Genomic DNA, 14232 nt, shown 5'->3' with positions numbered 1-14232 from the left:
TAAATGTGGGCCAACTTTGAATTTTAAAGTGATTTATATATTAGGCTTTATGATGTAATAATGAGATAAGAAAAGCCTTGTTGGACATGCTCTCACGCTGACACATCAGCTTTTCTTATGTCACTTGGATTTCTCCTTTTATAGAAAGTATAGATAAATTGGAATGAGAATAGTAAAGGTTGTTGTTATTGGACTTCAACAACATTCTAAATGGGCTGCAATTCACCTGTTACAACAGCCCAACAGGTGGGAAACTAAAAAAGCTGGGAGGCGGCTGCCTCTGTTGACTGAGGTTTTGACGCACAGAACAAAAGGGGGCGGCTGCCCATGCTGCAGCTGGTACGCAATCGAGAGTAGCCCTTAGGCTTTTTTACGGCCAACAGAATCAATCCCGAGCATTCTTGGGGCACCCAGTGGACAAACGGAGTACTCCGAGAGTAACTCGAGTCCACCACCAATTCCAGGGAAAACCCGATAATCCACCCGCCCGTAGACACGACGATAAAATTACCGATAAAACTCGTTTGCCTTTGACCTTTCCTTTTTATTTAAAAAAGTTAATTTATGGGTCAATTTAACACAACCATATATAATCGAACAATAATATCAGTAATTCCTTTCCCAAAACCCTGGGTTTAACCACCTCCTCCCTCCGCCGTTGTATCCCTCACCGCCACCGGAAACACACACACACACACAACACCTACTTTATGTTCCTCTAAATCATTTCACCACCGAATCATGTCTCAAGCAATAGCAAAAGCATCTCAAACCGCTAAATCTCTGAGTCATCTATACAAGGTATGCACTAGTCAAAGATACTGTTCGTATATGAAAAATTACACAACTTTGAGCTCTGCAGCTACCAATGAGACCTTTGATTATCAAAACGCCGAATCTAATAATTATGGCAGTAACAATAATTCGTATTTTAGGGGAAATAATGATCGATTTGAGCAAAACCCTAATGGGGTTTCTAGCGAAAATTATGTTTATCAGAATACTTCAAATAGGTTGTATGAAGAAGGTAGAAATGTGCAGAATACATACATGATGAGTAATCAACAGAGTGTTTGGGGTAGCTTACAGAGTAATGGGATGAATTGTACTCAACCGGATGAAGACGGGCCATTATGTGGGACGATTGAGGAGTTCGATGTGTTCTGCAAGGAGGGGAAGTTAAAGGAAGCGGTGGAGGTTTTGGGTTTGCTTGAGCGGAATAATGTTTCGGTTGATATGAATAGGTATTTGTTTTTGATGAATGAGTGTGGTGAGACACAGGCGCTTGAAGAAGCTAAACATGTTCATGAGCATGTTGTGAGATTGAAATCGTGTCTTGATGTTAGAGTTTGGAATAAAGTGTTGGAGATGTATGCGAAATGTGGGTCTATGGAAGATGCCTACAAGGTGTTTGATAAAATGTCACAGAGAAATTTGACTTCGTGGGATACGATGATAACGTGGCTTGCTAAAAATGGTCATGGGGAAGATGCGATTGATATGTTTGCTGAGTTTAAAAAGATTGGGTTGAAGCCGGATAGTCAGATGTTTTTTGGTGTGTTTAGTGCTTGTAGTGTGTTAGGAGACATGAGGGAGGGGTTGTTACACTTTGAGTCGATGAGCAAGATTTACAACATTACCCCATCCATGGATCATTACAGGAGTGTCGTTGATATGCTCGGGAGTGCGGGATATTTAAATGAAGCACTGGAGTTTATTGAAAATATGCCCATAGAGCCAAGTGTAGAAGTTTGGGAAACTATGATGAATCAATGTCGGATTCACGGGGATACAGAGCTTGGAGATCGTTGTCTTGAGCTTATCGAGCTTCTACATCCTTCTCGTTTGGATGAACAATCAAAAGCAGGGCTTATACCAGTGAAGGCTTCAGACATCGCTAAGGAAAAAGAAAAAAAGAGGATGTCGGGCTTTAATCCACTCGAGATTAAAACCAAAGTCTACGAGTATAGAGCAGGAGATACTTCTCACCCCGAGCACGAGAAACTATATAGTCAGCTTAGGTGTTTAAAACAACCCATGAAAGAGGCCGGGTATGTTCCTGAGACTAAATTTGTTCTTCACGACATAGACCAAGAAAGCAAGGAGGAAGCGCTTTTATCACATAGCGAAAGGCTTGCTTTATCTCAGGCCCTTTCGACCAGCCCGGCCCGTTCACCGATACGAATAATAAAAAACCTTCGTGTTTGTGGCGATTGCCACAACGCACTAAAGATTATTTCTAAGCTCGTCGGAAGACTAATCGTTGCACGTGATGCCAAGAGGTTTCACCATTTTGAAAATGGAGTATGCTCTTGTGGAGATTATTGGTGACAATTCACCTTTTTACCATCAACCCGCTTTTTCTTCTTTTTTTTCGGTTCATCATGTATTATTAGCTTACTTATATGATATGTTCTGAAAAAAAAAATCTTAGGGGATGTTATTGGTTCACATTTTTCTCCTTATATAATATGCATCATTTTCTGAGTAAGTCAAGTTTTGTTAGCTATAAGAATCATCTATACTATATTCTAAAGCATATCCGAAGGATAGCTTAAGGTAATTTGCCACTTTACATAAAACACCTTTAAAGCATGATGTACAAGTGTTTAAAGCACATGAAATAAAAAATGGATTTCACTTTCCCATTATACCCCTCATTCACACAAATGGATTTTCAAACACCCTGAAATTTTTGGGCGGCCAAAATATTCACTCAAACCCTAGATTTCTGAAATTCAAATCACGTTTCTCTCCTCGCTCACCCCCCCCCCCCCCCTGTTTTCCTCTCGATCTGGAACCGGTGACCACAACGAGATTGAAGAGATTAGGGTTCCGGTGAAGGTAGTCATAGGAGGATGAACCACCTGTGATCAAAACGATCTTCATCCGTCGCTCTTCTTCTTTCATGTGTAACGAAGCTTCCGTAAGAAGAAACATGGAGAAATCTAATAAACTTTTTGTGCAAGTTCGAAGGCCGCTGCCACTCGGTTTCTGTTCTGGTAATAAAGTCGTATCTGAGTTTTATGAGATGCTCAATAATTTGTTCAGGGTTTTTATTATGGATTCCCCACCGATTGTCGTCACAAGTGAAGGCTTTTTTTTTTTTTTTACCACGGATTCTCCTTCGATTGATTATCTTGAATGTAAGTTTTTGTTTTCGATTAGTATCATTGATTAGTGATTTGTGCCTTTGATTGTACCAGTTGATTAATTAGGGTTTAGGACACTTTCAATTTGGTTCTGTATCTACTTCTTTAGATTTTAGGGGAAGCCCTAATTCTTTTAGCTTTAATCTTATTTGATATACAGATTTGAGTATTCTGTTATATCCATGGCCTATGAGTTCAGGGGGCTACCCTCTTGATTACCAGCACTCATGGTACGGTGAATAGCCGTAGACTATGCTTTCACACAAATAAATTCCACTGTAAGAATTAGAAACTTTTTGTGAAATCTGTTGCTATTTTTGTTATTTTTATTCATTTATGTTATATTAAGAATCAGGACCGTTGAGTTCGATGAATTCAGGTCCGTATGGAACGTTCATCGGCGTCTATGACGGACATGGTGGACCGGAGACATCAAGATTCGTTAATGAGAATCTGTTCGCTAATCTCAAGAGTAAGTTCGGTTAAACTTTTTCAAGAATTCGATTCGGTTGTGGAAGTGTGAAACTTTATAAATTATTTGTTTATTTTGGTTCAGGATTTGTGTCTGAGGATCAAGAAATGTCTGCGAATGTTATCAAGAAAGCGTTTTTAGCGACGGAGGATGAGTTTCTTTCGGTTGTAAGAGAACAATGGCGGATATGCCTGCAAATAGCATCTGTGGGAACGTGTTGTTTGGTGGGTGTTATTTGTAACGGGTTGATTTACGTTGCGAATGCTGGAGATTCGAGAGTGGTGTTAGGGAGAGCTGATCGAGAATGCAGGCGGTGAACGGTTAAAAAGCCAGAAGTCGAAGGTTACTAAAATTCAAAATGCAAGTACAATGCATTAGTTAACTGTTGTATCGTGTTTTTTTTAGTATGCTGATGTTTTTGCTCCCATTAGGACATTGATAAAAAACAGCACAGAGATCAATCGACACAAAGTTCAAATAGAAACGGGTCAGAAAGACAGAAAATGTTGAAAAAACTAACGAATGGGATTGAGGAATCATAGAAGGAGAAAGATAAACTAATTGCACAGAAGGAACATTTGCTTGAAGCGTTTAAAGAGATAGAGCAGAAAGCGTTCAAGGTTTAGGATGATTATAAGAAGACAGAAGAGGTTAGTATTTACTACTGTCATTTTTTAAAAGTTACCATTGATTTGAGTTTTTTTTTTAAAAGTTATTTTGTTTTGCATTGTCTAGCTGATAGAACAACACAAGGCTGTGCTTGGAGAAGCAAAATCCAATTATGAAACTTGAAGATGACGGTAGATTAGTTACGGACATCTAAGGTATTAGACTTATAAATTATTGCTTCTTATATAGTACGAGAGTTGGTTAAGTCGGTTGACTAATGGGTTGGGTGATGGTCACATTTAGGGATTTTGGTACATGTCAAAACAGGTTGTTTTGATTTGACCCGAAACACTTTTTGTGTATATTTTTAATTTTTTACAAATAGTTACGTGTCAGATATGGTTACAAAAGGTATACAGACATTAGGGGTGCAAACGAACCGAGCCCGGCTCGATTAGAGCTTTGTTTTTAAAGCTCGAGCTCGGCTCGTTTACTATATATTGATTAAATGTATATTAATTATAATTATTCTTTTATATATAATTTAGTTATTTTTCGTAGATTTGTAAATAGTAATTAATATTATTTGAATATATATTTAATATATTAATTAAAAAATTATACAAAACAATGGCTTCGTTAAGGCTCGCGAGCCGGCTCGAGCTTGATAAGCGAAACTCAGCATATTTAGAGCTTTTTATAATGGGTTGTAATAGTAGGCCGTTCGAGTCTGTTTTAATGTTTTAAGGCAGTAGCGTGTGGCTGCCGTAACGGCGCAGTGCGCGGCTGCCTAGACGCCACAGCGGGCATGGCTGCAGGCAAACGCAGCGGCGCGGCTGCCGCTAAAACGCAACGGCGCGGCTGCCGTAACGCCGTAGCGCGCAGCTGCCGTAACGCCGTAGCGCGTGGTTGCCGAAACGTAGAGCGCGGCTGAAGAAACGCAGCGGCCAAACGCAACGGGCACGGCTGCAGGCAGACGCAACGGGCGCGGCTGCTGTAACGCTGCATCGCGCGGCTTAAGAAACGCGGCTTGTGTTGGTGTTTGTTTCATGCTTTGTGCATGCTGGTGTTGAGTTGCTGATACCGTTGACGGCGCCGGCATCGGTGCATAACCAATATCTTCACGCCGGTTTGCAACGAGTGGTTTGTGCTTGATGTTTTTAAGGTGCCGTTGCCGGTGACAGTACCAATATCGACGAATGTCGCTATGACGAGGTGTGATTTTACTTGAACATTCATGGTAGTGGTATGGCATGGTTTGTGGACAGTAGGTTTTGAACCTGCAACGACTTTTTTCGACACTTCTAAGCCTAATTTTGCGAGTATGATTTTCATGTTATTTTAGTTTTTGTAGCCATTTTAAATTTTCATGGTTATGTTTTTCTGATTTTGAGTTTTATTTGGGTTTATGAGGTTGTAGAGATAGACGGATAATGGGGTAGAAAGGATAGAAAAAGATAATCTGCAACCCATGGGTTTTAAATTTTTGATTAGGAGATCAAGAAATCGAAAACCTCATTGAGATGCATTTGAGGTTTTTCAAGCCATTCATGCAGCTTTGGTTACTGCGTAGGTGTTGGCTGCTGCTGCGATGTTAAGCTCTCGCTTCTGGATACCTGGAAGCAAATTTTTAAGGCTTCTTTTGATCTGTTGCAGGTGGGTGTAGACCTCAATCAGGTTATAAAAGGGTTCTTGGGTCAGGCTCCAGGATATTGTTTTGGGGTGAGTGCCGAATTGGGTCTGACCCGTTCCACGTCGCCTATCCAGGTTTGTATGCGACTGGGAAAAATAGGCGTTTTGTGGCCGATAGGATCAAGGTTGTTGCAATTGTGGTCCACTGTAAGTGGAAGTGTAATAGGGCCCCGGTGCCAGCCGCTGACATGTCGGAGTTACAGCATATTGCCCACTGTCTTGGGGTTGCATTGGTAAGTTGTGGGGTCTGCACGGAAATGGGGTAACATGTGAAGCATTTGGATTAAAATGTTTATGGGGTCTGGACGCACCATGGAGGCTGCACATTAATACATTGTTGCTTTTACTTTTGCAGTTTGATTAGAGGCTTTCAAGGTTCGTGTTTAGTGATTGCCTCTTTGTTATGCATTTTTTCGGTTTTACCTGTTTTCGTTAAATATAGTGAACATGTATGTGCCACTGAAGTTGGGAGATTATTGGATTTACAAACTAAAACCTATTACAGTTCTGTGTTTAATGTCTCTGGGTAAATATGTACTTATGTTTTGTGTTGAATATCATGAAAGATGCAACGAATTATGATAAAATGCTCAATCGTGAAACATATTTAAACGTATTGTTGATGAAAAAGATTAATAGCATGCAGTCGTCAGTTTTTTTTTTTTATTTTTATTTTTTTTATTTGTATGTTGATGAACAATCTTGTAATTTTTTTTAATTATAGTACCTTTCTGATGGTAATTGGTACATGCATCAGGTGATTGGACAATCTTGCAAGTATTTAAATATATGAGAAATATATGTTGAAGGAGCTCAGGATGCCGGCTTAGGGTTACAAAAGATTGCTGTCGAGAGCATGAGGTACCATTTCTTTGTAAACATAGTGTTATTTGTGAGGTTTTTTTTTTTTTTTTTTTTTTTTTTTTTTTTTTAATGAGAAGCATGTACTTTGTGGATTACCATCGTTGCAACCATGGTATCCGGCCAGTGAACCTTCATGTTGATGGATCCGCACATCGGTGTCGTCATGATATGCTTCCTCTCTGCGTCAAAATCCATTTTCTCAATATGAATTCCAGCGGTCAGGCCAGCTCCTAGGTATGTTCGCCCAAGGATGGTTTGTACTTGTGTTTTATATTCAGGGGTTGTATCTAAGAAGCGTTTTCTATGAGAATTGAATACTTGGAGCATACAAAAAAAAAGGCCGGAGAGAAGAAAGAGACAAATAGAGAGTGTAGACGTTGAGGACAGCCAAAGCCTCAGTGGACCTTTAATTGCTGCCGAAAAATGTATCCACAATCAGCGTCGCAGTCATAGGCATCAGTACTACGGTTTTTGAAAATGTTTCCAGATTTCTTTGATCTGTTGTTGCGCCTGAAAAGACTCTTGCCGCTTCTTTTTTTCGAATCTTCGACAATATGTTGTTACGCCTGCTAAGGGTGTATTGTTATTATGTTTAGTTCCAATTGGTGAAACAAGTTATTTATGTGTTTGGATGTGTCAATGATCAAATATGAACCTGTTCAAAGAGATCAGAAGATTAGAACTTTTATTCAGTCATGTAGTTCCTTTTTATCTTCGTAAAAGTTAAGATAATTACTCAATAAAGACACGAAAGACTAGAAATAATAACACTTACAACTTCCAGTGAGTGGAGCCACTTCCATTTAGACCTTCAAAGGTATTTTTACCCGTAACAACGCACAGGGGTCGTGCAGCGCGCGTCGATGAAAATAACTAGTTATTAGAGTAATACAAATAGTCTATGGTTATGTTTCATTTGGTAAAGTAAAAGTTTATAGTTATTAGAGTAATACAAATAGTCTATGGTTATGTTTCATTTGGTAAAGTAAAAGTTTATGATAGGTGAAATGATTAAAATACCCTTATTACAAAAAATAGAGTTAAAAGAAAATAAAAAATCGTACAACCTGTTTTTTTCATCCTTTGACACTTACCACCGTCATCGTTTTGTCACTTACCACCATCACCTGATGGGAGAGAGAGGAGGTAGTTTTATCGTTCTAGAGCGTTTGGGTTTTGTCACTTACCACCATCACCTGATGGGAGAGAGAGGAGGTAGTTTTATTGTTCTAGAGCGTTTGGGTTTCTATAAAAAAAAAAGAAAAAAAAAAGGGTTCAACAAAATCGACATAAAACAAATTAAATACCTTCATATTTCCATGGATTATATCGATCTAGTTTTATATTTAGGCGAACAACTAGGGATTTGGTCGTTGGTTTGCGTGAGGTGGGAAGCAAAGTGTTTTTTTTTTCAGTTTGTCTAAAAACTGTTTTTTCATATTGAATTACACCTTTCTAAAAACCTATGATTTCAAAGAATATAATACCTAAATTAATGAGAATAAAATTCATAATTTTTGATAAAATTATTTTAAGTAAATAAAGTATATATTTCACTAGTAGCTTTCAATTAATATTACCGCGTCAATGTCACCCAATATCTATAGGGGGGGGTGGCTCTCCATCACGCGTGGAAACAAATATAACACCGCCGCCACCCCTTTTGATCACGCGTGGATCCTAAAACGCGTTTAAGATTTTCACGCGTGAAGAAGTTGATGTTGATGCAATTCAGTTTTTTTTTTTTTTTTAAATGATTTTGATAGTGTGTGGTGAGTGATGGACATTTCCACTAAAAACCATCACTAGTGATGGAATAATTCTCGTTGACATGACAGAAATCAATTGGATGTTGTGAGTGATGAGTGATGAACGTCTCTACCCCTAAGTTTTTCTTTGATAAACTTTATATTCTCTCTCTATATATGTGTATATAAATTAAGCAAAGACCAATAAGTCATATCATTTTCTGACGGTCAATAAGAGGTCCCAAAATTCAGAAGGTCAAATGTATTTGACTTAAATCATTTATGAGACAAGCGGTGATTATGGCCCCTCATATCATATGTTCCATCATCAAATTAATATTATTAGTCATGACCCATGGCATTATAGCCTAGTGGTATTTTAGTGGTGGGATAAGACTTATGACCATTAGGTCATGGGTTCGATTCCCACAAAGGGGTTTTTTCCCAGATTTATTGGGTTTCCTCCTGAATTGGTGTATAGGCATTATTGCCTAGTGGAGATGGATATGATCAGGTGGTTCTGCTGGTGGCATGATGATACTCCAGTGGTCCGTCAGTGATCCAAATTTGCCGTTCAAAAAAAAAAAATATTATTAGTCATGTGGTATACCGTATACGCTATCCAATTAACATATACATGAAATATTTATATCTATTTATATCTTTCCCTAACCGGTTCTATTTTTTTAATTTAAAGATACTGATAAAAACCCAAAGAGAAATAAAGATAAACTGAATTCACCACATCATTCTATTCAACATTAAAATATATAGATAAATATAACTATAAACCATAAAGCCCATGAGTAATGAGTTGTGGCTAAAATGTCTGGTTTATAACACTCCCCCTCAGACATTTAGAATTATACATAGTTTAACAACATACTTCAGGATGATGTTAAATAGGTACTTCAGGACCTAAATAAATAAATTGATACTACTGGATCAGTTGTACTGCCTCATTAAAAACCTTACTAAGAAAACCCATTGGGACAAAACTTAGTTAAGGGAAAAAGAGTAAAGTGTGTATAATTCTCCCCCTGAATTCAACAAACATCTTTCAATCTGCGGAGACCGATCTTGTGTGATAGTTGCTCGAAACTGCTTCTTGGTAAAGATTTTGTGAACAGGTCAGCTAAATTTTCACTTGACTTGATCTGCCGAACATCAATTTCCCCTTCTTTCTGCAAGTCATATGTTGAGAAGAACTTTGGTGAGATGTGCTTTGTTCGATCACCCTTGATGTAACCTTCTCTGATTTGAGCTATGCAAGCAGCATTGTCTTCATAAATAATTTTCGGCTCCTTCTTGATCTGTTCTAATCCGCATGCTTCTTGTATGTGATTAATCATTGATCTCAACCACACGCATTCTCGACCAGCATCATACAGTGCTATCAATTCGGCATGATTTGATGATGTTGCTGTAAGTGTTTGCTTAGTTGACTTCCAAGAAATTGCTGTGCCACCGTATGTGAATACATAACCTGTCTGAGATTTTGCTTTGTGAGGATCTGATAGATATCCAGCGTCGGCATACCCAACAAGTTGGAACTTTTGATATTTCTGATAGAAAAGACCTAAGTCTTGTGTCCCACAAATATACCGGAATACATGTTTTACACCATTCTAGTGTCTACGTGTTGGATTCGAACTGTATCTCGCTAGTACATGTACTGCAAATGCAATGTCAGGTCTTGTGTTATTTGCCAGATACATAAGGGCACCGATCGCGCTTAAGTACGGTACTTCTGGACCAAGTACTTCTTCTCCTTCTTCTTGATGGCGATAAGGATCCTTGTGTGGATCTAGCGGTCGGACAACCATAGGTACGCTAAACGGATGTGCTTTATCCATATTGTAACACACTAACATCTTCTGGATGTAGTTTGATTGATGAACAAATGTGCCATTGCACAGATACTCAAATTGTATTCCGATACATAATTTCGTCATACCAAGATCTTTAATTTCAAATTCCTTCTTTAACAACTGAGCAGCTTTCTCTATCTCTTCAGGAGATCCGATGATGTTGATATCATCAACATAGACTGCTATTATAGTGAAATTTGAGAGTGTTCTTTTAATAAAAACACATGGACTGATTACATCAGACTTGTATCCTTCTTTTTCGAGATATTCACTAAGTCGATTGTACCACATACGACCAGATTGTTTGAGACCATATAAAGATCTCTGGAGCTTTATAGAACACATATCTCAAGGTGTTGATTTTAATGCTTTAGGCAATTTTAATCCTTTAGGGATTTTCATGTAGATGTCATTTTCAAGTGTCCCGTATAAGTATGCAGTGAAGACATCCATTAGTCTCATATGAATTCCTTCAGAGATTGTGAGGCCGATTAGGAACCTAAGGGTTATCGCATCCACTATAGGGGAATACGTTTCCTCATAATCAACTCCTGGGATTTGGGAAAACCCTTGTGCTACAAGTCGAGCCTTATATCTTACAATCTCAATCTTATCATTTATCTTTATTGCAAACACCCATTTATAACCTACTGGTTTGACGTCTATGGGCGTTCGGACTACAGGTCCGAAAACATGTCGCTTTTCGAGCGAATTTAATTCGGCATTTATGGATTCTTGCCATCTTGGCAATCATTTCCGTGCATGCACTCTTCTAAAGTTTTTGGTACGTAATCATTTTCATTGATTACATCCGTTGCTATAGCATATGCGAATATATCATCAACACGTGTTTTATTCCGGTTCCACATTGTACTATCTTGTACATAATTAATAGAGATCTCATTTTCATTCGGTACCGGTGTTTCTTCTGAAACTTCATTTTCCTCTGGATTCATAGTTGTCTCTTCTGGGACATTTACCTCCACCGGGGTTTCACTTATAATCTTTTGTGAGTTTTCACCAACTGCGTTACTTTGCTCTTTTCGTTTCCGTGGGTTTTTGTCTTTAAAACCGATTGGTCTCCCACGCTTTCGTTGTATAGTAATCGCTTCTGGGATTACTTCAATTCGAGCAGGTGCATTTGATGCTGGCACATGTGACTTTGCCACTCTATTCGTGTCTGTGAATGCATCTGGTAATTCATTCGCTATTCTTTGCAAATGTATGATCTTTTGGACTTCATATTCACATTGACCACTTCGGGGGTCGAGATTTGATAGCGATGATGCATTCCACGTTATTTCTTGTGTTACCAGTCTTTCTTTGCCCTTATCTCCCCCTAAGACTGGGAACATTGTTTCATCAAAATGACAGTCAACATATCGTGCTGTAAACATGTCTCCCGTCATTGGTTCTAAATATTTAATTATGGACTGGGAGTTAAAACCAATATAGATACCCAGTCTTCTTTGGGGTCCCATTGTAGTGCGTTGTGGTGGCGGTATTGGTACATATACCGCACAACCAAAAATTCTAAGGTGGGACAAACTTGGTTCTCGTCCGGAGACCAGTTGCAAGCAGTTGGTCTCAATCTAATCAGTGCAGCGGATGCAAAATAGCATGGCCCCTTGCAGAAGATGGTAATTTACATCTCATTAAAAGTGGTCTAGCGATTATTTGTAATCGTTTAATCAAAGATTCAGCTAAACCGTTTTGTGTGTGAACATGAGGTACTGAATGTTCAACATTGATCCCGATTGACATACAATATTCATTAAATGCTTGAGATGTGAACTCTCCCGCATTATCCATCCGGATGTTTCTAATTTGATTGTCGGGGAAATTGGCTCTCAATTGTATGATTTGAGCTAAAAGTCAGGCAAATGCTACATTTCGAGTAGCTAAAAGGCTCACATGTGACCACCTTGAGGATGCGTCTATTAAGACCAAGAAATAGCAGAATGGTCCACACGAAGGATGAATAGGCCCACAAATATCCCCTTGGATTCTTTCTAAAAATGATGGGGTTTCATGTATCAATTTAGTTTGTGAGGGCCGAGTTATAAGTTTGCCCAGAGAGCATGCTGCACATGATAAGTCTTGTGGTAGCAAAACTTTTAAGTTTTTGAGAGGGTGCCCGGTTGCACTTTTGATTATTTGTCTCATCATTATGCTACCAGGGTGACCTAGACGGTCATGCCATATATTGAATGTGTCTTTATCTAACAGCTTTTGGTTACTCACCATGTATGATTCGATAGGATTGATGTTAGTACAATATAATCCAAAGGATAAGGCTTCTAATTGTTCAACAATTGTTACTTTGCCATTTTTGTTTGAAGTAATTTGAAGATATTCAATATTATTTTCAGATATTGTTTTTAGGCGGTAACCATTTTTTCGAATATCTTTAAAGCTGAGTAAATTTCTTCTGGATTTACTAGAATCTAATACATTATCAATAGTTAATTGGGTACCCGAAGATAATGTTATGTGTGCTCTGCCAGAGCCTTCTATAAGGTTACTGACACCAGATATAGTACTAATCGGTGTCTCTGCCGGAGACAACTCAGAGAAAAATTTCATATATTTGAGAATAGTGATAGTACTACCGCTATCTACCAGACATTCATCACCAATAATAGCTCTACTGGAGCTAGTATACATATTTCTTCAGGAAATAAAAATAAATAAAAGTTAATTCAAAGAAGTAAAACGAAACATTGCAAGAGTTTATAACAAATGTGTTTATATGCCTCAATGATGTGTTTAGGGGTGTGACATGTGCGGGACCAATGATTTGACATCCCACATTTATAACAAATGTTGCTTTGGTTTTCGCTACTTTTCCCTTTCGAATGTCGCCCCGTATTATGTTGACTCGATTCACCACCGCAATTTTTATTTTATTTTATTTTTATTTATTTTTTTAGTGTTCTGGGACTCTCGATGCCATGTATATCCCCGTCCTCGACCACAACCACGACCTCTGCTGGGGCTGCGGCCTCTACCTCTACCTCGTCCGCTTTGATAATTTGCCACATTCGCTTCAGGGAATGGGCTTGCACCGGCGGGTCGCGATTGATGGTTTTGCAGTAGGAGCTTGTTGTTTTGCTCCGCAACCAGAAGACATGATATCAATTCAGAATACTTAGTAAATTGACGTTCCCTGTATTGCTGTGACAGGAGCATATTTGAGGCATGGAATGTTGAGAAAGTTTTTTTTTCAAGCATGTCTTTATCGGTAATTTTCTCACCACATAATTTAAGTTCAGAGGTAATGTGGAACAAAGCAGAGTTATACTCACTAACACTTTTAAAATCCTGAAGTCGTAAATGAAACCATTCATAGCGGCCTTTGGGGAGTAAGACCAACTTCTTGGGGTCAAAACGTTCTTTGATGTTTGTCCATAATTCAATGGGGTCCTCAACAGTTAGATATTCCCGCTTTAGATCTTCGTGAAGATGATGGCGGAGGAATATCATATCTTTTGCTTTATCTTGAGGTGAAGTTTGATTACCATCAATAATTGTCTCCCCCAAATTATTTGCCGTCAAATGAATTTTGGCATCAAGAGTCCATGGGAGGTAGTTGTTACCCGAGATGTCAAGTGCGGCGAATTCAAGTTTTGATAAGTTCGACATTTTATCTACAAAGGAAAGAATATGCATTATGAGCATGTGTAGAAAATGTATATTGCATGAGAACTTCGGGTTCTCTTTTGCTAGAACTGCAGGTTCTAAATTTAAGTATGTTTCTAGAATAGAGAAGGAAAACAAACTCATTTTTTAATTTTGTATTCTGTAATCTCGTTGTCCGGTAA

General features: G+C 38.5%; 1 protein-coding gene and 1 long non-coding RNA gene across 2 annotated transcripts; both read left to right on the top strand.

The window, feature by feature from the left end:
- The first annotated feature begins 608 nt into the window (after positions 1 to 608).
- On the top strand, positions 609 to 2491 carry LOC110883908 (pentatricopeptide repeat-containing protein At4g32450, mitochondrial). Its single transcript, XM_022131570.1, has one exon. It carries the CDS (start codon positions 742 to 744, stop codon positions 2329 to 2331), a length of 1590 nt encoding a protein of 529 aa, XP_021987262.1. The 5' UTR covers positions 609 to 741; the 3' UTR covers positions 2332 to 2491.
- A 352-nt stretch (positions 2492 to 2843) lies between these two features.
- On the top strand, positions 2844 to 7127 carry LOC110883907. The gene is made up of 8 exons (XR_002560787.2): positions 2844 to 3146; positions 3313 to 3624; positions 3709 to 3966; positions 4056 to 4274; positions 4360 to 4448; positions 5890 to 6300; positions 6683 to 6786; positions 6914 to 7127. It is a non-coding gene; the product is annotated as an uncharacterized LOC110883907 (long non-coding RNA).
- The last annotated feature ends 7105 nt before the right edge of the window (positions 7128 to 14232 follow it).

The sequence above is a fragment of the Helianthus annuus genome, chromosome 6, assembly GCF_002127325.2.
Source record: "Helianthus annuus cultivar XRQ/B chromosome 6, HanXRQr2.0-SUNRISE, whole genome shotgun sequence".
Taxonomy (NCBI): domain Eukaryota; kingdom Viridiplantae; phylum Streptophyta; class Magnoliopsida; order Asterales; family Asteraceae; genus Helianthus; species Helianthus annuus.
Note: the sequence above shows the minus strand (reverse complement) of the source record. Positions and strands in the feature narration are given on the sequence as shown.

Excerpts from the sequence above, each read along its gene's own strand:
- LOC110883908 (XM_022131570.1), top strand. The coding sequence starts at position 742 with ATGTCTCAAGCAATAGCAAAAGCATCTCAAACCGCTAAATCTCTGAGT.